Here is a 24,298-nt window from a genome sequence, read left to right as displayed (position 1 = left end):
TGACATTTGGTTTAGTTAATAGTTTTTCTACTTTCTTACAAAACATCTACAGCCTCTGTTTTCCCTCTTGATCCTCTACAGGTTTATCCTGCGTTTATTTGCTCTTAAAGCTCAGGCTCTCTCTGAGTCTCGGAGATCTCAAGGTCATTGTGGTTTGTTTTATGTGGAGGTCCAGTCTTTTTCTAAGCTCGATCGATATTTTATTGTAAAAGCAGACGCAGATAAACAAACCCTGTGTTTGTTTGATGGAAATGGAAGACGCTCTGGATCAATACAGCCTCGTGAGGAGAGAAGACAAACCAGATGGAAACCAATCTTAAGCTCTGCCTGCACTGATAAAAAAACGTTTTTTTTTTCTTAATCAATATTATTTTATATTTATATAGTTTTTACTTTCTTCATTTTGTTTTTATCTCTTGCTGTAGGCTTAAAAAGTTAAACTAAATCTAATATATCTATCTGTATAGTGGCACATCCCAAAGATAAGAATCCATGAACCGCATTATCGCACGCTGCTCTACATGAACTGTTATTATATACATGCGTGGAGCGTCTCAAACTCCATCTCTGATTATGCTGTGAGTTTGGGTTGCTTATTTATTTATTTATTATTTATTTATAAACCTATGCCAACAGCAGAATACCTCAATATGTTTGCAAACTCATCGCGATTTCAAAATAAAAGTTTAAACTCTCGCTCTGAGTTTGAATGTTATGTATATTATATTTTGTATTTAAACAGTGTTGTTTTATAAAACCATATGATTACTTTCTTTTGATATTTTATTTGAACCAAAGATTATTGGATCATTGTTATTATATAAGTATTTTAAGTCATTTTAAAGGTTATTAGGGCCCGAGCACCGATGGTGTGAGGACCCTCTTGGAATTGCTCCGTTTATTATTGTTTGCTATTTTTATTACGACAAAAATAATCATAGTCCTCGATTAATCGTCAAAATAATCGACGACCACTCGATTACCATAATAATCATTAGTGGCAGCCCTACTACATTCATTCAAGTGCTATTAAACCATTCAAGCGTGATAAGACGCAAACAAAGAACTCTGGTCTATACCGGCTTTGAGTTCTCTTTCGCGGACAAAAACCCCCACAAAATTGTCAAAATTCCCATTTTGTCGAGCATCCTCGTAAGCGCAGTCTGAAATGAGTGTTAAAAGTGTTAACTAAACGTAAAAAGTTGAGAGAAAATAGGATGTGTCATGTGCGTCAGGTCTTACAGTGACAGCAGCCTAATAAACCGGCTGCTGTATTGTGTTAGTATTTTGCAGATTCTGCAAAGTGTATTTAAACTTTGACCACAACTGTATACTATATATATATATATATATATATATATATATATATATATATATATACAGTATGTATATATATATATATATTAGGGATGGGGCCGATCCGATCCAGTATCGGTATCGGGGCCGATACCAGCGTAATTCACGTATCGGATTTTCCCGATCCAACCTGCGGAGATATCCGATATCCATGAGTCATGTCTGCGCTTTAACGTTGTCTGCTGAAATGACTCCAAAAGTGATTCCCGCCGGCGAGTCTGCTAGCTGGCTGCAAACTGCGGAATGGATTTCCTAAACAGATGCGCGGCTCAATGAGACACAGAGTTATGAGACACGCCCCCGCTCAGGAAATCCATTTCGCAGTTTGCGGCTAGCCAACAACGTCCTCTGTGTGGAAAAATACTTCACACTGGAAACACCGCAGAGCAAGACAGCAAAATGCAATGTTTGCGAAGCCGTAATTCAGGGTGCTTCTCATTTCTTATTTGTGCATCCTCGTTAACTTTCCTCGCTTCCTTTCCTCGCGTCTCAGCTCCGCCCCCTGTAGGATGCGAGGGAAGGCTGCAAGGAAAAGACGCGAGGATGGAGGATTCGAATGTAACTTTTTTTTATACATTGGAATACTTGATCACTCAAGCGTCACTTCATCGCGTCATCAGCAGCAGTATCTGCCCTTATGTTGTTGAAGTTTGTTTATTTAAGAAATTCATAATAAATAATAATAAAGCAAGATACCCTGTTGAAATATGTGAGATGTGTGGTTCATATAAACTGCAAAGGTAAAGTATAAATTAAAATGATAGTGACCGATGTGAAGGGGGAGGTGAATTTAGACGTGCGTCACGTTTAAGTCGATAAAACTCTTCCGCATAGGATACACCTGTGTATCCTCGCTCATGACTCCTCAGGAAGCCTCCTAACTCCTCGTTACTGTGCGTTCACACCAAACGCGAATAGCGCGTCAAGTTCGCGTCTACCGCGTCTAGTTGGACGCTTGAATATTTTGAATCCATTTGCGCGTCCAGAGCGAAATTGACGCGCGTTTGAGGTGAAATCCGCTTGTCTGTTTGCAAGATGCTGATGTTGATCGAGCATTCATCGAGACGAGTTACCATGTGTGTAAGATGTTTACACTTGCACTTTTCTTATATTTCAAGACTCAAGTATTTGACATTTTGGGAATGTAATAAATATTGACATGACAATCAATTTGAAACCTGTACAGTTGCATATTTGTTTTCAGAATGGGATTTTTCCTGTTAACAGGATTTCCTGTTTTTTTTTACTTCCTTTTCTGACCTTATACTTACCTCAAGTTGCCTTTTGGGACATACATGCATACATACGTACATATCATACTTGCCTGTTGAGAGAAGTTTATTTCAGCATCATATAAAATAAACAATATTAAAGCAAGAAACACAGCTCTGGTATCGGAATAGTATCGGTATCGGCCGATATCCAAATTCTGGTATCGGGATCGGATCGGAAGTGAAAAAATGTGGATCGGTGCATCCCTAATATATATATATATATATATATATATATATATATATATATATATATATATATACACTCACCTAAAGGATTATTAGGAACACCTGTTCAATTTCTCATTAATGCAATTATCTAATCAACCAATCACATGGAAGTTGCTTCAATGCATTTAGGGGTGTGGTCCTGGTCAAGACAATCTCCTGAACCCCAAACTGAATGTCAGAATGGGAAAGAAAGGTAATTTAAGCAATTTTGAGCGTGGCATGGTTGTTGGTGCCAGATAGGCCGGTCTGAGTATTTCACAATCTGCTCAGTTACTGGGATTTTCACGCACAACCATTTCTAGGGTTTACAAAGAATGGTGTGAAAAGGGAAAAACATCCAGTATGCGGCAGTCCTGTGGGCGAAAATGCCTTGTTGATGCTAGAGGTCAGAGGAGAATGGGCCGACTGATTCAAGCTGATAGAAGAGCAACTTTGACTGAAATAACCACTCGTTACAACCGAGGTATGCAGCAAAGCATTTGTGAAGCCACAACACGCACAACCTTGAGGCGGATGGGCTACAACAGCAGAAGACCCCACCGGGTACCACTCATCTCCACTACAAATAGGAAAAAGAGGCTACAATTTGCACGAGCTCACCAAAATTGGACAGTTGAAGACTGGAAAAATGTTGCCTGGTCTGATGAGTCTCGATTTCTGTTGAGACATTCAGATGGTAGAGTCAGAATTTGGCGTAAACAGAATGAGAACATGGATCCATCATGCCTTGTTACCACTGTTCAGGCTGCTGGTGGTGGTGTAATGGTGTGGGGGATGTTTTCTTGGCACACTTTAGGCCCCTTAGTGCCAATTGGGCATCGTTTAAATGCCACAGCCTACCTGAGCATTGTTTCTGACCATGTCCATCCCTTTATGACCACCATGTACCCATCCTCTGATGGATACTTCCAGCAGGATAATGCACCATGTCACAAAGCTCGAATCATTTCAAATTGGTTTCTTGAACATGACAATGAGTTCACTGTACTAAAATGGCCCCCACAGTCACCAGATCTCAACCCAATAGAGCATCTTTGGGATGTGGTGGAACGGGAGCTTCGTGCCCTGGATGGGCATCCCACAAATCTCCATCAACTGCAAGATGCTATCCTATCAATATGGGCCAACATTTCTAAAGAATGCTTTCAGCACCTTGTTGAATCAATGCCACGTAGAATTAAGGCAGTTCTGAAGGCGAAAGGGGGTCAAACACAGTATTAGTATGGTGTTCCTAATAATCCTTTAGGTGAGTGTATATACACACATATCATAATACGTCTGTCTTAATGCGTTATGCAATCTTGCTTCAAGTTAATTGATCTTGTTTTAAGAATTTTAGACATTTTACTTGGAAAATAAGGCAAAAATAAAGTAAAGAATTAAAACATTTCTGAATGTCCATGCTATTGAAATTGACTTGAGGGGAAGAGTTTTTCCTGAAGCTCTCCGTCATGCCATGAAGAAGTCAGCGCAGAGATTTGTGGTGGAGGTTTAAAAGCAGAGATGGTTTATGGATACTGCTCGGCCATATTCCTCGTTCAAATAACATTTCAAAGCTGAGGAAGTGCAGCACTTGATCTGTCGCTCACTGAGGAACTATTTCTCTGTCTCTGTGTTATTCTGCCGTTACTGTTCGGCTCTGGGAAGTCGCTCACATCTCGTGTGTGATAAATTATTAAATTTATTCCTGATGGCGACGCTTCATTTGAGGCAAAACATAGACTTTCCACATCTGGAGACTTTAATTGTGAAGTGGACTGATCTGTGCTCATCATTACACAGCTGCTGTGAAAATGAAAAATACATCTTTATTCTGTAGCAGAGAGAATAATATTATATGGATTTGTTTTATTAAGTTGTTTGTTTGAGAATTATTGAAGTCAGTCTCATCTTCATGGAAATTTCCTCATGTTGTAGCATTAGGATCTCTGCAGAATAAATGTAAATGATCACATAACTCAAAGGAAAGAAGAATGCATTGCACATCTAGAGCTGGACTCTAGACACAGATCTAAAGCCCGGGACACACCGAACCGACGCCAAAGAACTAGCGCTGATGAAAGCCGACTGTGTTGTCGCCTGCGTCGGGGGAAAAGCTGCACTTGAACACACAGAGAGAACTACTGCCGACTGTCAGCTAGCATGCCTGTTCTGCGCCTGCGTGTAAATGAGACAACTGTCTATTTCTGCAGATATATTCGTCTATATTCGTCATTCAAAAAGGGAAACCGACGCTGCCGGCTGCAGATACACACACCATAAACATTACCGTTTTGAATATCAATCCTGCTAAACAATAGGCGCGTTTCCATTACAGATTTGCGCAAAACTTTTGCGATCTTTTTTAAATATCGATAAAAAACTATTGCGAAATGACGGCGTTTCCATTAACCGATGTTATACGACTAAAACGCCATTTTTTCCTCTCACGATAAGTCATTCCAAAAATTCTCATGAGAGCGTAAAAACTTTTTTTGCGATAAATGGGAGTTTTTGTGAAATTGACGTGTTTCCATTGGGCGTATTTTCAGTTCGCAATTTCAATTTGTGCAATTTGAAGGGTAATGGAAATGCGGCTACTTTCTTTATTCCATTCTGCTCAAGTTAATATTGAAATATTCGCCAAGGAAAACTCGGGTAAGATGACGTAACATTAGAACAGCCTTCTGTCTATACCGTTTTGACGTCTTTGCTCGCTGTTTTGCTATTATTCTCGTGCACTGACTCGTTCACTGAGCTGAACAGCCAATCAGAGTTCCCTCCTTCACAGACGGCCCAACGCCGATGCAACATGTTGAATCGGCCGGAAAAAAAAGTCAACGAGGACCAATTTCTTCTTCAAAAACTTAGTCGGACGACGCACAAAAACTGCCCGATGGCCGTCCGTCGGCTTGGTGTGTCCCGGGCTTAAAGTTACATGAGAGATTTCATTAGTACACAGGAGACTTAGTGCTGAAGCTCAGTGGATTTACAGTTGTTCTTATGCTCTCTCTTTAACTCTTTATCGATGTATGACCATTTAATAATGGATAATTCTGACTCAAACTAAGCAAGCTGCATTTGAAGTTGCAGATTAACTCATCAGTAACCACCTTTTTTTTAATTAATGCACAAAGCTGTTCTTTTCTTGACCATAAAAACCATAAACTGATACAGTTAGACCAAAGAACTGTACAGTTAGAATAAATAATAGTTTTATTAAAATTATTATGGTGACGCTTACAATGGGTCTCATTAGTTAATGCATTAACAAACATCAACTAATAATGACATATTTGACAATAACACTTTATTTTTAGAGCTTTGTTAATGTTGATGAAAATGTTCATTTTCATGTTAGTTCACAGCAGGGTTATTATTGTTCAAATAAAATGTTAAAACATTTCTGTTTATTGAAATAAAATATTATATAAATATTAGTTGACAAAATGTAATCTTAAAATTAGAAATGTTACCTTGGCAATAAACTGAAATAAGAAATTAGTAAAGCACTAAAATTATTAACTGGAAATAGACAACTAAAAGTAAACTAAAGCTGAAATATGAATAAGTTGAACCTAAATAGCTAGATTTAAAAGAAAAAAACTAATAACATGACTAAAGCACATAATGCAATTACTAAAAATTAAACTAAAAATGAACATGAAAAGTTAATTCAAAATAATAATAAAACTAAAATAACACTTGTTCACAGTACATTAACTAATGTTAACATTAACAAACAACTCTTGCTAGTTCATGTTAACTAATGTTAATAAATGAAACCTTATTGTAAAGTGTTGCCATTATTATTAATAAATGTAACTATTGAACGTTGTTGTCTTTTATCATATTGCACTTGCTGCACTTTTATAAAAGCTCTGCTTCGTGTCATGCATAACAAAGAACCATAATAAATCACTGTTTCCTCAATGCCTTGCAGTTTGGCATTGAACATATAATCCAGATTACTGAAGGCTCCTGCTTCTTCTGTATGTTAATGTTTTTAATTTTGTCTTATCAGAGAGGAAGATTCCAGAGGAAGATTGCATCATCTTGATTGACGGGCTGAATGAGGCAGAGTTTCACAAACCAGACTATGGAGACACTGTCGCCTCCTTTATCACCAAGATCATCTCCAAGTTCCCCAACTGGCTCAAACTGATCGTCACCGTGAGAACAAGCCTTCTGGTGAGACATGAATATGTGCTGTTATCTGGGAGATTTAAAGCAGCAGGTCACGACCCAGTATTGGGTGGAAGGTCTGTTCTGGTGGGTCAGGAATGCTAAATGCATTTTATCCACTTTTAAAAGGATATTTTGTTGTTGTTATCAAATTAGACAGATATAAAGACGGACAGCTTGTATGATTCCCTAATCTTCAAAAACCATGAACAAAAATACTAAATATATAAGAAAATATGAGTTAGCCAACATTAAATATCCATTCAGTTTTTCTTGCAGTGAGGATAAACTATGGAAGTAAAATAATGTCAAATGTTTTTGAAACAAAAAGCCTGTTGAATTGCACTACTTGAAAAAAAATAGGCATTGCATTAACCATGCTTGCATTTTAATGCATTGTATTTTTAGGGCTTGCATTTTTATGGGCTTAAATTCAACATGGTTGTATATTTAAGCTGTGAATATTTCAATTAAAAACATTTCAAACACATTTCCATTATTAAAAATTCAATAATCCATATTCACCTTTCATATTTCACTTCCAAAATATTCAAACTGTTTAAAAATACAATCTATAATATTCAACAGGCAATTTTCGGTCCGTTTTATTTCGCTTTGCAAATTCGCTTCCACAAATTCAGTGGTTCAAATTCGACAGTAAATTCAACGGAACTGCAGGAAAAGCAATAGATTACCGAGCATACTCTCCATCTGCTGTTAGTCGATCTCACCAGCAGGAGGTGCAAAAGCGCGTGTTGTTGACGAAGACCAGCAACAGTTAGAGCAAGCCATTCATGTGAGCCTACTGTGAGCTGCTGAAGCCGTCAGCCCACATTATTTTTTCAGCTTATTTTTTTAAATAATCGTGTTTAACAGTTGAATTTGTGGTGAAAACCCATGATTACATTACCCATGATGCTGTACAGAAAATTCCACCAATTAGAGAGTCGAAACAAGCAAAGTGCAGCAAGAGAGCTCTTTAGCTCCGCCCATAATCGAGCCGATCTCATGACGCTATCAAAATACTTAAATATATATGGTTTTTATACATGTAATCAACATTTTTAAATGTGTAGTTTTATATTTCTCCATTATTTTTACCTCGATTAGGCTGTGCACAATGCTTCATAGGATTATAATTCTTTCCTTCATTAAAGGGTTAGTTCACCCAAAAATGAAAATTATCCCATAATTTACTCACCCTGAAGCCATCCTAGTGTATGTGACTTTCATCTTTCAGCCAAACACAATCAGAGTTATATTAAAGGGATACTTCACCGATTAGCATTAAGCTTTGTATCAGTAGAAACCCGGTAGTGTTTTGTAATGACTGTGCTTCCCTCCCTCATGTCCCCCTGAGACGAGAGATTTCTGTATTGTGTGTCTGGAAAAAAATCCAGAAATCAGAAATCATCATTTAGCTCATCAGAGGCTCTTTTGTCCAGAGGCGAGAGACTCCAGCCAGTAGGAGGAGCTCGTTCCGCATGTCTTCAACCCACCCATAGGGGGATCTCACGATAAAACGCCGTCTTTTCAGTTTCCAGTCGACTAGTAGCCTAGCTGTATCATTTCTTCCGATACTGCCCTCTGTAACCGGTAGGCGTGGCTTGGGAGTGTCCTCGTAGGGCAGCGAAGCAAGTGCATTCTGGGAGTTGTTGTCTTTCATCCACATGAGCCAAAAATACATTTTCTGGCTTTTCTCAGTCTAGAAGGCACCAACTTCTAAAATAATTTCACATTTCTACTACATAAATGACCCAATTTAGATACACATTCATCTTTCCAGCGGTGAAATATCCCTTTAAATAATATCCCGGCTCTTCCAAACTTTATAATGGGAGTGAATGGTACCTGAGATTTTGAAGCCTAAAACAGCAAATCCATCCATCATAAAAGTGATCCTACATCATACGTCATGTGTCGGGTCAGAGGTCACTCTTCCGCCTGAAATACACTCGCGTTTGTCCGTTACCGGAAGCCAGTGATTATAGTTTATAAAGTTTTAAATATGGATATTTTGTAATGCTTTAAGAGACTTATTTTAGAATTTATTATTAGAAGGATTAACGTCTCGTTTTCGAGGGGGTCCTTCCGTACAATGTAATACAATTACAACATAAAAATAAAAACATAACAAAATTACAATTAACAGTACATCAACAAACAAGCAAACAACAAAACACAAACAATAAAAAAAAAAATTACACCACCAAGATACCAGAATAAACAATAATATATACATAAAATACTGATCAGAAAATACCATTTTAAATCAACATCAATCACAAATATAAATAAATATAATATAAACAACAGTAAACATAACAACAACAACAGTGACACTTTCAATGATAACATGTGCAGTCCACCTTAAAATGAGATGATAAAGATTGTTTAAACAACCGAAATGATGTAATGCATCTGATGTCTACAGGGAAATTATTCCAGTCTATTGGAGCTTTAAACATAAATGCTCTTTTGCCAATTGTTTTGGGGTTTTTTTGCACAAGGAACAAGAAAATAAGTCTGAAAATGTAAACAAAAAATTAATTTAAATTTAAATCCCTATGGGAGAAATTAATGGAAAAAATACTTCCGAAACCAGCACCGCTGAAGTAGGTTGCACTCTATAGTCGTCTTCTTATTTTGTCCTTTCATTTGGTGGTGAGAAGTGTTTTTGTCAGATTCACCCATAATCTTCTAATGTGCTCTGATCAGGTTTGATCTTATGTTCACCGTTTCATATTTTCTCCACCTCGTCTTGTCACTTTGGGCTAGCTCTAACGAGGAACACTGACCCTCTAAATGAGACCGTGTGACAGCTAGACAGTAATGCAGACAGTAGGAGGCCGAACGGAAAGCGAGCGAAAGAGTGTTCGTGCTGGCGGCGTTTTGACAGCTTGAAGAATGTAGTGCTCGACTAGCAGAGCAGAATCATCCACTGTTTGATACGTGTCAGGCGGCAGATTGGAGTGTGTGTGTGAGAGAGCACGAGCACAAATGTGTGTTTTTGTACTTATGAAAGCCTCCTAATGCGTTCTCCGTCTAGCTGTCACTATAAGTGAGGAGAGCCAGTCTAGGACTGACCGATATTTTTCAGCCTTTTGACTATTTGTTATACATCTTGATATTTATGTATTTTCTCTGAAATGGTTTAAAAGGGAGATTTTTTTATTGACTTTATTTTACATTTTTTTTGCATCATCAATCAGAAAATGTTCATGAAAGTGTCCACATTTTGATTAATTAACCCTGTAAAGCCTGACATATGCAAAAATCTAAATTTTGTGCGTTTTGGCAGGGCAAGTAAAAATCTGAACCGGTCTGACTGGGCCAGTAGAAAAAAAAACTAGTGTTGAACCCTGATGTTGTAAAAGCACAGCTAAATGTGACATTATTATAAGGGGTTTATGTGAAGATTGCTTTAAGATCACTTAAATTAAAAGTTGTTATTTTTAAAGCCTAATAAATATTATACTGTAATGTTAAATGGATATAATGATTGGTTAAAGTTGAGCAAAAAATCAAATCAGTAGCAGTTTTGGTATCAGTGATAATGACCTTCATTCATAAAAAGATGCATTTATTTGGAGATTAAATGTGAAATTATTACTATATAAAATATATTAAAAAGTTTAATGTTAGGTGCGATTAATTGCGATTTATTATAGAAAATGTGTGATTTTTTTATTAGTCAATTGATGGCTGTTTTTTTAGTAAAGTTTTGGTCATGTTGATCATTTAGAAGCCTTAGAGATCTGTGTATCAAATAGGATAGGCTTTACAGGGTTAAAATGTATGTAAGAATATATGTAGGTAAACATTGCTTTATTTTAAAGCAACACTAAAGAACTTTTTTTACTTTAAAATAATGTTTCCAAAGTCGTATCAGTGGTTCATCAAGTCGTAACAGGGTGAACGGCACTTCTGGATTCACTTTTCGGCCCTATATCTGCTATAACCACACTATGCAAGATTGCCAGATCGGGTCGCATTTCTGTAGTTCAAATGAGACATAAGAAACTACAAATTTGACTTGCTTACGTCAAGCGTTACAATAGTCATTATTTTGTTTTTCTTCGTTTCTGATGTCGCAATACATCATACTTTCATGAAATCATGCAACATACTCTACCTCGTCTGTGGACATCGTTCATTTTAAAGCCGGTGCTGGATAAACAGCAAGCGTGTGTGCGACGGTAGGCTGCGGGCGGCGAAACTATTTACGTCAGCGGTAATGGACAATTCCGCTTACAACCTGTAGGGGAACCGAAGAGGAAAAGTTCTTTGGTGTTGCTTGAAAGATGCATGTAAATGATTAAATATGATTCTTTCTTGAGGACAGAACAGTGTGAAAAAAACATGCCTTGATCATTTGAACTAATAATCATGGATTTTGTCAGATTTGTAGTGTGATGTCATCTGTTGAGTTGTGTGTGATGATGACAGTTTCATGCATCTCCGCAGTCTTTGAAGCCTCTCATCCAGCAGTTTCTCCAGGTAGCAGGACACGTCTCACGGGGAGTGTGTTGTGTGGTGGCTGGATGAGACTTGTAAAATTAATGTGTGTTGTAAAATTAATTCTGTTTTTCTCTCTCCACTGCGGTACTGTGTAATTGTGTGTGTGTGTGTGTGTGTGTGTGTGTGTGTGTGTCCAGTCTTCCAGTTGACCTTGTGGACCCTGGTGATTTTATATGCATGTGTAAGAGTGTTAAGAAAAGCCTTTAAGTGTTTGTCAGTAATGTGATGTCTGGAGAAAACCATGTTTCAGTGTCTATGAAGACCGTAGGTTCTGGTGCTTTCTGGTCACATGACTTCCTGTCATTCTATCAAGCATATTAATGTGTTATCTGTAAAAGAGTCTTTATCAAAATACGATGGCAAACCTGTTCTTTGACTTTTTAGTCATGAGAAACATCATGAACGTACATGTTTTATTTGATAAAAGTCATTATATTATAAAATAACAGTTTATTAAATAATGAAACAAACTTAATGAAATTCTTTTTTTAATTATTTGATATTGTCAAATACCTTCATCTGGTACACCAGTTCAGAGATTTTTACAGTTATTTGTTTTTGTTTATCTTTTTTTTTTTCCTGACATAAGCGTTAGTTCAAGGTGTAAAAACTCTGCAAATGAAAACAAATATTTAACAATATAATTTTTTTATAAAAGATTTAAAAAAAATCAGTGTTAAAACTAATATAAATATTATAGGATATTTATATAGTAAATTGAAATTACAAAAAGTTTGAAGTTGAGTTGTTCAGAGTCTTTTTTCTCATCATGTAAAAAAAAAAGATTGTAATTAACATTTACATAGATTTTTCCCCATATGATTCATTGTTTATTTTTTTAACTGTTTAATGTTTGTATGAAGGATTTTCATTGGAAAAAACATTTTTTGATGTTAGAAAAACATTTTTTTAATGAGAATTTGTCTTTTGCAAAATATAAAATAATTTAAAAAATGAACTAAAATCAAGCTATTCTTTATGACTAATAAAGTTAAGATTTTTTCCATTAGCTTTTATGAAAAAAAAAAAAAACTAAACTGAATTCATACTGTATACGTCAAAAAATCAACAGGTTGAGAACAATCCAAAACATAAATTGACTGCCTCTGGGAAAACGAGTCCTGTCTAAATAAGGGTGTATTCACACCAGGGAAGTCCGCTAGTTCACTTGCTTTGGTCTGGACCAAATACAATGTTGATTTTTTTTGTTTGGTGTGGTTCGCTTTCACATTTGTAAACAAAACCACACATGTGCTAAGATCATCCATTCATTGGACAGAAATGCGAACCGTACCAAAATTCGTTTGGAACTGGACCGAGACAGCTTTCAGCTGGGTTCAGCTGGGTCTCGATCCGGTTGTTTGGTCCACACCCGAGTGCAATTGCTGTATTCACACCTGCCCAAAAGATCCTTGAGTTCGGTTCAATCAAACCAAGCAAGACAGGTGTAAATACACCCTAAGGTTTATGGGAAACATTCTGGATGTATTTTCTCCACTTTGAGACACGTCATGACATTCCCGAACTGTCTTTACAGGAGATCACCAGTCTTCTTCCCTTCTCCAAGATCAGCCTGGACGAATTCTCGGACAACAAGGAGATTGTGACGGACCTGAACGCCTACATACAGTACCGCATCAACGGCAGCCAGAACATACTCAACAACATCTCCCTCAACGGCAAAGCCGACCCCGTCATCGTGGGCAAAGTCAGCTCCCACCTGACCTCCCGCAGCCAGGGGTCGTACCTGTACCTCAAACTGACCCTTGACCTCTTCGAGAAGGGTCATCTGGTCATCAAGAGCGCGAGTTACAAGGTGGTTCCCGTCTCTCTGTCGGAGCTCTACCTTCTGCAGTGCAACATGAAGTTCATGTCTAACTCTGCATTCGAGCGGTCTGTGCCGGTCCTCAACGTGGCGCTGGCGTCTCTTCACCCCATGACGGACGATCAGCTGTTTCAGGCGCTGAACGCGGGCAGCGAGCGAGGAGAGCTGCTGTGGGACGACTTCCAGCAGAGGATGGAGACGCTCTCGTGTTTCCTCATCAAACGCAGGGATAAGACTCGGATGTTCTGCCACCCGTCCTTCAGAGAGTGGCTGGTGTGGCGAGCGGACGGAGAGAGTTCGGACTTCATGTGTGACCCCAGGTGAGCTTCCGTGGTGTGCAGTTTAGCGTTTACAAAAAGTCAAGTCATCTTCATTTATTTAGCGCTTTTAACAATGAATGTAACAATGTTCCAAAGCGGCTTTATATTGATAATAGGAAATTAAAGTAACAGAGATTGTTTTGGCTTTACAGCAGCTCAAGAATAATGTTATTGTCCAGCTAAAGTTAGTTTTGATTGATTCACTTCAGTCGCAACGATCATTAGTTATTAACTTAAGGGCCGCTAACACGACACCGTTTTAACAGAAAACTCTTTAAGTTCTCTCTGCGCAAACTTTAAAAACGCGAACCCGTGAGAACGCTGATGGCGTGCGCATGCGTATTATGAGTTCAGTCTATAGGTATGCGCGTTTGAATATATGTGCGCAGGCGTGTAGTCCTTCCCTTCAAACCAACCCTCAATAAACTACTTGTCTGGCCTTAAAATTTATAATACAGAATTTCTATCGCTTCCGTGTAGCCACGCGAACTGGAATCATCCCGACAATGCTTTATCTGTACAGAGGTAAAGAGAAGGGAAAAAATGTCTTGCAGGAACTTGAGAGAGTGGAGGAAAAACTGGACTACGGTTTCCTACATATGGTTAAACAACATAGTTAAGTACAGTAATGTTGACTGTATATATATATAGAGGGGCTGTGAAATGATTAATTGCGATTAATCGCATCCAAATTAAAGTTTGTGTTTACATAATATATGTAATATAGTATATATAAATACACACACATGCATGTATATATTTAAGAAAAATGTGTTGTTTATATATAATATAAATATATATACAGTATATACATGCAACTATTTCTTAAATATATACATGCATGTGTGTGTATTTATATATACTAAATAATTATACATGGTTCTCACACATATATTATGTAAACACAAACTTTTATTTTGGATGTGATTAATCGCGATTAATCGTTTCACAGCCCTAATATATATATATATATATATATATATATACACACACACATACATATATTTAGACAAACCTTCAATTCAACATTTCAAACAGTCATTGTAGCCAAATAGATTTATCTAGTTAAAACATTGATGACTCCTAAATGAAACAACTATAATGCTCTAATGCAAAATTTAAATGAAAGATGCTATTGAAATATGTCTTTACACTCTCATACTTGTACGTCTAATGACACAGTCATATAACTTAATTACCAGGAAAAAAATATATACAAAACTTAATTTTACATCATCTGCAAAATCATTGTTAAAGAGATGGTTCACCCAAAAATGTTAATTCTGTCATCATTTACTCACCCTCAAGTTGTTCCAAACCCATATGAATTTCTGCTAAAAACAAAAGAAGATATGCATAGTATTAAAAAAAAAAAATACTATGGAAGTCAATGGGGTTCTTCAACAGTTTGGTTACAAACATCCTTCAAAATATCTTATTTTGTGTTCAGCAGAACAAAGAAATTCATACAGGTTTGGAACAACTTGAGGGTGAGTAAATGATAACAGAATTTCCATTTTTGGGTGAACTATCTCTTTAATATTCAGTCGCTTTAATAAAGAGCCCATAGCTTGACTCTACACTTGAATATTCACGTTTGCATTTGTATGCAAATCCAGGAACAAATTAATCCCCAAAAAGTTGAAAAATCACAAAAGCTGCATATTATCACTATTATCACTGCACACACTGTCTCTGAGCTTGTTCACTTTGGTTGTTTTTTTTTTCTAAGAAGATAAATTACAGCTCTGTTAAAGGTGCAGTACGTGATTTCTGAGAAACGCTGTTGGAAGTGAATCTGACCTAGCACCAAAACACACTCAGCAGTAAGGGGGCGTGTCCACTCATAAGGGGGGAGGTTCCTGTGTTGCATAGCGTGTTCATAAATAAGGGGGCGGAGTTATCAAGATAGGGGTGTGATCCTTTTGGGTAGGGGCGTGTTCACTGCACCTTTAACACTCTTAAAGGATTAGTTCACCTCAAATGAAAATTTCCTGATAATTTACTCACCCTAATGCCATCCAAGATGTCCATGTCTTTCTTTCTTCAATGTAAAATAAATTAAGTATTTTGAGGAAAACGTTTCAGGATTTTTCTCCACACAATGGACTTCAATGGCAACCAGAATGTTGAAGTTCAAATCAATGCAGTTTCAAAGGGCTCTGAAGTGCTTCAAAGGGCTCTGCACGATCTCAGCTGAGGAATAGGGTCTTATATAGCGAAACGATCAGTCATTTTCTAAAAAAAATACAAATTTATATACTTTTTAACCACAATTGTTGTTAAAATTGGTCTGCGACGCGCCACGTATTACATCATCACGTTGGAAAGGTCACGAAAAAAAGAAGAAAATAATAATAATAAATTAAAACAAAGATGTCGGACAATTTTGAAGTTGGAAGAGAAAATGAGATGGAATTTTTCGCCCTTCCCTACCTTTTTGAACCGGAGTACACAGACAAATAACTTGGATGACGTGACTCGTGACCTTGCAATGCGTGGCGTGTCGCAGACCAGCACAAGACTAACAATTGTGGTTAAAAAGTATATACATGTTAATTTATTTTTAGAAAATGACCAATCGTTTCACCAGATAAGACCCTGTTCCTCAGCTGGGATCGTGCAGAGCCCTTTGAAGCACTTCAGAGCCCTTTGAAACTGCATTGATTTGAACTTCAACATTCTGGTTGCCATTGAAGTCCATTGTGTGGAGAAAAATCCTGAAATTTTCCTCAAAAAACTTAATCTCTTTTCCACTGAAGAAAGAAAGACATGAACATCTTGGATGGCATTGGGGTGAGTAAATTATCAGGAAATTTTCATTTTGAGGTGAACTAATCCTTTAAGTCCTGCAATAAATTCAGATGAAAGTCTCAAGCTCTATTCATTATGATGTATGAACTATATTGTATGTTTGTTTAAACGGATATTTTGGTGAGGGTGGTGTTCTCTTTCATCTCTTGAGCTCCAGACACCGTTGAATTTACTGACTTCATTAAAATAAGAACAGGAGTTTCTTGATTGGATACAGACGGATTGTTCTTGTGTATGTGTGCGAGATTCCAGATCTGTCTTCACAGTCGGCTAATGCAGTATCGTGATCTCCTTGATGAGATGATGAAAGCCTGTGCTGATTTAAGATGTCTGTGCAACATCCCGTTTCCTCTTATTTAATTACTTTGGAATAAATTACTAGTCCAGCTTTGATAATAGTCAGACGTTACTAAAACCAAAACATCTTCGTGAATTGAAATAAATCAATAACTGAAAAAATATATATAATAATAAAAAAACTCAAAATAAAGACTAAAGCTTAACAAAAACTATGTAGTCATTTTTAGAAAAATGATCAAAATGATGCTAAAATAATTCTGAGATCTGAGATCCTGAATATAGATATATATAGATATATTTAGATATAGATAGTCACTTGTTTGGTACAGATGCTGATGAGCTGTGGTGATCTTAGACTAATTGGGATTCTGTCCCTCTCCTATTCTCATTGCAGTTTGTGTCCGAGCGCTCTGATTGGCTCGTCTGTGTCCTATTCATAACTCGCCTTCCTGAACCCTCTCCGGGTCCGGGCTAGAAAAGTTGGCTCTGAAAAAGAGGGACTTCTAAAAAGTTCCCTGCGACTCTGCCTTGTTATTCCACCGCTTAACCCTCTGAGGTCTGAGCTGTTTTCTGGGCCCTGGAGGTGTTCTGACATGCTCTGACATTTCTGGTTATTTCTGTTACTTGTGACATTTTCATGGCTAAAGTCTAATTACACTGTATTCAGCACAAACTCTGCTACAATAATATATCAGCAGCATGTATGTAAAAGTTTGTAGTTTTGAGATAATGACATTTATGCGTGGTTTTTGAAAATACAAAAAAAAAATCTCACTGAAATAAGGCCATGAAACCCATACTGATTATTTCTTCACAAGACTTTTGAAAATTGTATGACGTAGCCTAGAATATTTGCTGCAAAACTATGTGAAAATCACCCTGACTGCTCATTCAGATAAGACAATATATTGATTTAAAAATTTTACGACGTGTTTTGTGTGAAAAAGCCTTATGCGAGAGCTCATTAATATGTAAGCTTTTCTCACCTGAGAAAGACAAAGAACCTCCCCTAACGGCCCTATTAGGAGCTATCAGGCCCCTATCATTCTGAGCAACCTTGCACAATACTGTAAATGAGGAGATTTAAAAAATAATGGCTTTTAAATTGTTTGGATTTATTTACAACACAACATAATCCAAAGATACACAACAAATGCCAAAAAAGCACTTCAAAGACAGAGACCTTTGTGCCATTCCTAAAAACATTGTACATACCTTTCATTTCCAAGATTTTCACTTTACCATGTTCACGTACTGAGACTCATGTGAATGTTGAAGTCCTCAGTGGCATCTGGGACCTGAAAAAAAAAAAAAAGTGAACATACTGATATCAAGAGAAAGGCCTGCACGATTTTGGAAATAAATATTAGATTTTTCTGGTTAAAATTGCTTTTTAAAATTCACAGAATACACACACACACACACGTTTCCAACGATATATAATATAATGAACACCAGGTTTGTTGTGCCTTGTAGGCATAAGGTATATGCGCAGTGCGGATAAAATAATAATAACAATAAATAACCTATAGCAGCCTATAAATCTTCCAAAAGAAGCTAGAGAAAAATATATTGATTATCATGTTACTTCAAATGTTTCCATCCGTTATGATGATATGAAATGAGATAATAATAAAAACATGAAGCCGTTTGGTGCGTTTTGCTTTCATCCAAAATATGATACATTCAAACGCGATCGCTTGCAAAATATGATACATTCAAACGCGATCGCTTGCAAAATATGATACATTCAAACGCGATCACTCTCAAATATAAAACATTATGGTTACCATAAACATATCTATGTTTGAGCAGATATCCACAAACACAGTAAACACATATGATACATTCAAACGCGATCGCTTGCAAAATATGATACATTCAAACGCGATCGCTTGCAAAATATGATACATTCAAACGCGATCACTCTCAAATATAAAACATTATGGTTACCATAAACATATCTATGTTTGAGCAGATATCCACAAACACAGTAAACACGGGTCTAAATATTATAATATTCCCCATATATCTAGCAACAGTTCAGCTGCAACGTGACATTTATGCAACAATAACAAACTAGGCTATGTAAGAATTTCTTACCTTATCTTTCTTGTCTTCAAATCGCGTTCTTCTTCTTCTGAGGTAGCCTAAATCCAATGTAAGCTCAGGCACGTCTTTCAAACTCGACGAAAAGTGAAGTGAAGTGTTTTGTTGTTGAGGTAACGAGCGCGTTCGCGTTCCATGTGGAGATTTGCATGTGAATATATTTTGCGCGAGTAGGCGTGGCCAAATTAACTGTAATGAGCAAGCGTTTGAGAAGCTGGACATCTTGTTGGTTTTATACAAATTACTTAAACAGAGAATATTTGTTTTCGTTTTGAATCCGATCATTTAAAAGTACACACTTAAATGTTTATAAAGGTATATGGCTCATAAATGTGTGACAAGTATTTGCTGAGTTTTGTTTCAGTTTATAGACGTGCTCAAGAAAAAAAAGTTCACCGCGACGGAGAGGCAGAAAGCACACCCTGTTTATTTTCTTTATTTTACAAAAGCACAATGTTTTGATTTGATTGTAAGTGGACACATACAAAAGGAGAAATATCACAGATTCTTTTTTTATATTTCTTTTTTCTGTATGACCATAAATGATGGAGTAATTTAAGTTTATAGTGCTACAATGTGGAGAAAATCCGGCAAAACGCGTCGGCGCGTTTGTCGACCTCAGAGGGTTAAAGAGAAAAGAAAGGAGACGGAATGAGTTTAATGTAGAGGAGATATAGTGCTGATCAAAGCCAGCTGCATTCATGCGTGGCCTTTTAATGAAGCTGGGTTAATTAACACCAGTGAGAGCTGGGGAACACTATCCCACTCTTCTCCTGCGTTCCAGACCGACCCAACGCATGCCAGCACAGAGCCTTGCATCAAATACAGAGCTTTTAACCAAAGATTTACCTCACAAACTTGTTTGATCTCGGAGATTAAAAGTTTTGACCCGAAATTACATGGAATTGATCCTTCATTAAAACGTGGGGAAAATCAGATTTTATAAAGGCAGAAGCTGACGTGAAAATGTTCTTGTATGCACACAGTTAGTGAACTAAACAACGTTATTGGCACATGACCTCAAAGCACTGCATACTTAATCGGCCAGTGGCGTCCACTTAACATCTTGACATTAAACAGATCTTTTTTTTTTAATTAAATTGTAATCTAAATGGTCTTAATATTTGGCACTCAAGGACTTGATGTTAAAAACCACATCTCTACAAAATTATGTTAAGAGTCTCATATTTAAAAAGCTCACAGGCATTTGCAAATTCATCCTTCACCCTTTTGCTCTCATCAAGCACATGAATAAGAATAATGGTTTTGATTAAACTTCTAAAAATACTGTGTAATAAATGGCAAGAGTGAGCGAAAAATAAAAGCATGATTATATTGTGTTTGTGATTGGCTGTTTTTGGGCAGACGAGTGTTGTTTGCCAGCTGGTTCTGTCTCTCAGTGCTGCTCCTCATCTTATTCCGTCATGAGTGCGTGTGTGTTGTGGGACAGGCGTTCACACAGTGTGTGTTTCTCTGCAGGAGTGGACATGCACTGATGGCGTTCATGTTGTCGAGGCAGGAGGGGAAGTTAAACAGACAGCAGACTATGGAGCTGGGCCACCACATCCTGAAAGCACACATCTTCAAGGTATCTCTATCTATCTATCTGTCTGTCTGTCTGTCTGTCTGTCTGTTATATATCTATCTTTCTATCTCTATCTATCTATCTATCTATCTATCTATCTATTATCTGTCTGTCTATCTATCTCTATCTATCTGTCTGTCTGTCTGTCTGTCTGTTATATATCTATCTATCTATCTCTATCTATCTATCTATCTATCTATCTATCTATCTATCTATCTATTATCTGTCTGTCTGTCTGTCTGTCTGTCTGTCTGTCTATCTATCTCTATCTGTCTATCTATCTATCTATTATCTGTCTGTCTGTCTGTCTATCTATCTCTATCTATCTATCTATCTATCTCTATCTGTCTATCTATCTATCTATCTATCTATCTATCTATCTATCTATCTATCGTTCTATCTATCATTCTATCGTTCTATCTATCGTTCAATCTATCTATCTATCTGTCTGTCTGTCTATCTCTATCTATCTGTCTGTCTGTCTGTCTATATATCTATCTATCTATCTATCTATCTATCATTCTGTCAGCCTCTCTGTCTGTTATTCATCTCTTAAGACTCTATAATGTAAAGTTTGCAGAACAAACTTCACCTTTACAAAATAATGTCCTCTATAATGTTAACTATAATATGCATATGTATAATATTATACCTAATATTTATGATGTGTGTGTGTTCCTTTGAAGGGTCTGAGTAAGAAGACCGGTGTGTCATCCAGTGTTCTTCAGGCCTTATGGATCAGCTGTAGTACTGATGGTCTGTCTGCTGCTTTGGCCTCTCTCAGGAACCTCTACACACCCAATGTCAAGGTCAGCACACACTGTTTTCAGCGCCATTTGCCCATTAATTTTCTCCACTCAAGTTTCAGAATTTTCTGAAAAGGTACACTATCTAACTTTTTGGCCCTCTATCGGTTAAAAAACTGAACTGCATGTATTTTTTGGAAGAACGTTGTTTTGGTTGTGCTTCGGCTCTGCGTGACTGTGAGGATGAATATGATTATCCTACTGCTCATAAAGTTTCTTGTCGGTGCAAGTTGCTTTCAGTTAAAACAGCTCAAACATGCATTTTTAGTCTGGGACTAGACTTAAACCTAGTCTGTGAAACCGGGGATAAACAGTTTAGATGTTGATTTCTGTTATAGAGCAACATATGACAATTTATCTGTTCAATAAAATACCCTAATCTCCTGTTGAGAAATAAAAACACCATAATATCCGTGTCGCTTTTACACCATTTCAAATCCCTCAGTTCTCTCCATCTCCAAAAAGCCACGCCAATGTTGGTTCTTGTTTTATTACGAGCTCTGTCTCGTTCTCTTTTCTCCAGCAGACTCTCCTCTGTTCGGTGTTTGTTTAAAACTGGTGATTCTCTGGAGGTTGGAGATTTAGCTGCTCCATGTCAACATTTCAAGTCAAGTCAAGTTTATTTATATAGCGCTTTTCACAATACAGATTGTATCAAAGCAGCTTCACAGTATTAAATTAAAATAATACATCAATGCTTGTTTCTAGTGGAAAATGTCCACGTTTGGTAATGCTGATCAATAGTATTGTTGATTGATTAATTAAATGAAATATCCCAAATATCCCCAATTTTCCCGCTCGTTCTGACAACTAACCTCTGACCTCTCACACCACACACACACTCAACTAATCTCTGACCTCTCACACCACACAGACACACTCAACTAACCTCTGACCTCTCACACCACACACACACACAGACACACTCAACTAACCTCTGACCTCTCACACCACACACACACTCAACTAATCTCTGACCTCTCACACCACACACACACACAGACACACTCAACTAACCTCTGACCTCTCACACCACACACACACTCAACTAATCTCTGACCTCTCACACCACACACACACACAGACACACTCAACTAACCTCTGACCTCTCACACCAGACACAGACAGACACACTCAACTAACTTCTGACCTCTCACACCACACCACACACACACACACACACACACACTCAACTAACCTCTGACCTCTCACACCAGACACACACACACACACACACACACACACACACACTCAACTAACCTCTGACCTCTCACACCAGAAACACAGACACACTCAACTAACCTCTGACCTCTCACACCAGACACACACACACACACACACACACACACACACACACACACTCAACTAACCTCTGACCTCTCACACCAGACACACACACACACTCAACTAACCTCTGACCTCTCACACCAGACGCACGTCAAAGCAGCCGGAGCAACTTTTCTCTATTAACGGATATGATGAGACACACACTGGCGAGTGACATAAATGATATATTGACTCATTATTATTATTTTTTTACATAGTGTAGTACCTTTAAATGCATTTAGACTGTTTGTAGTTGTGTTCTTCATATAATACCTGGTGTTGATGTGTAACTATCTACACACATGACTCAAAGAGAGCCAATTAGAATGCAGTGTTTGCCTCTGACCTTTGACCCCCTACTCATCTTCCCTGTTAAAGCTCCTTATGCAAACATTTATAATGAGACATGATCATTATAACTGCTGAAGTCCAGTGTTCAGGCATGTCACTTCATTTATTCAATAATGTGTTTATATAATAGATGTGTGTATGTAAATGAATTTCAGAAACTCTATTTAACAAACTCAAGCACTAATGAGCTCTTCTTAACACTGAGTTTGATAGCAGAATGTTTCGACTGACATTGAGATATTTGAATACAGCTTCACATTGCTGTAATGCAAAACAATCTTGTGATTGTCTGTATTGATCAAACATTGAAATCCTCTGTCAGATTAATGCCGTATGTCTTCACTCCATCGGTCTGATGCGAAGATTATAAAAAGAGAACCTATAAATGTAGGAAAGGACACTTGACATTTTAAGTAATTACCAAACCATTTTAGTTAAGGTCATTTAAAGTAAAGTCGTCCAGATGATTCCTCTGAGCTGGACTGTGTGTGTAATAGAGGACGGCGGCTGCACTGAGACTCCAGAGCAATTATCAGCAGGAATGATGGATTTTAGCTCAAAGCAAAAGTGATTTTATTTTCATCCTCATCTTAAATGTCCTCGTCCTTACGCTTCTTCCTCCCAGTGCGTCTTCTTTTGAACACTATAGACTGCAAGCACACATTGCTCTCAATGACAGATGCAATGAACTTTCTCTACTCTTTTTTTTTTTTTTCAGTTGAGTTCTGTTTCTGGTTTTAGGTCCATTAAAATTTGTACTGTAACATTTTCATGATTTAAAAAAAAGCACATTTACCCTTTAAATCAGAATTATAATAATGCATGTTTTAATAATATGTTTTATTTTTAAAAATGTTTATTTTTGAGGTTTTAATGAATAATTTCTATAATACACCATAAATTCATGACACTACAACAAATACTTTTATATCTATAAATGCTTTATACCGGTGTGTATATATATATATATATATTAGGGGTGTCGCAATATACCGGTGTTGACGATAATCGTGATATTCAAAGCATGAAATATCGACATCGTGTTAATTTAGAGTGTGACAATATACCGGTATTGGCGATAATAACCACAATGTTTAAAATGGATAGGACTCTTATGATAACATGACACATAAATACTACAGCGCCAGTACCTGGTTGACCTCTCAAGTGGCAGTATTGCACCCGCGAACACCTGTCAAATAAGAAGACGACGCAGCGCTCGTCCGCGCCCGCGCAGCTAGAGTGAAACACTCTGTCCACAACCGAAAAAAGTAAGCTCGCCAGTAATAAGAAAAGAGTTCTTCGACTTCATCAAAGAA

At 37.2% G+C, this 24,298-nt stretch overlaps 1 protein-coding gene across 3 annotated transcripts in view; it reads left to right on the top strand.

The window, feature by feature from the left end:
• Window positions 1–24,298, top strand: part of tanc1b (tetratricopeptide repeat, ankyrin repeat and coiled-coil containing 1b) — a 193,585-nt gene that overhangs the window by 142,149 nt on the left and 27,138 nt on the right. For all 3 annotated transcript variants that reach the window (XM_084122375.1, XM_084122374.1, XM_084122376.1), the window contains 4 exons: window positions 6,862–7,028; window positions 13,081–13,688; window positions 20,391–20,499; window positions 21,183–21,305. In XM_084122375.1, coding sequence (XP_083978501.1) covers window positions 6,862–7,028; window positions 13,081–13,688; window positions 20,391–20,499; window positions 21,183–21,305 — 1,007 coding nt within the window. The remainder of the gene's footprint in view (window positions 1–6,861; window positions 7,029–13,080; window positions 13,689–20,390; window positions 20,500–21,182; window positions 21,306–24,298) is intronic.

Source organism: Abramis brama, assembly GCF_963993115.1.
Source record: "Abramis brama genome assembly, chromosome: 8".
Classification (NCBI taxonomy): Eukaryota; Metazoa; Chordata; class Actinopteri; order Cypriniformes; family Leuciscidae; genus Abramis; species Abramis brama.
This window is presented reverse-complemented; position numbering and strand designations above follow the sequence as displayed.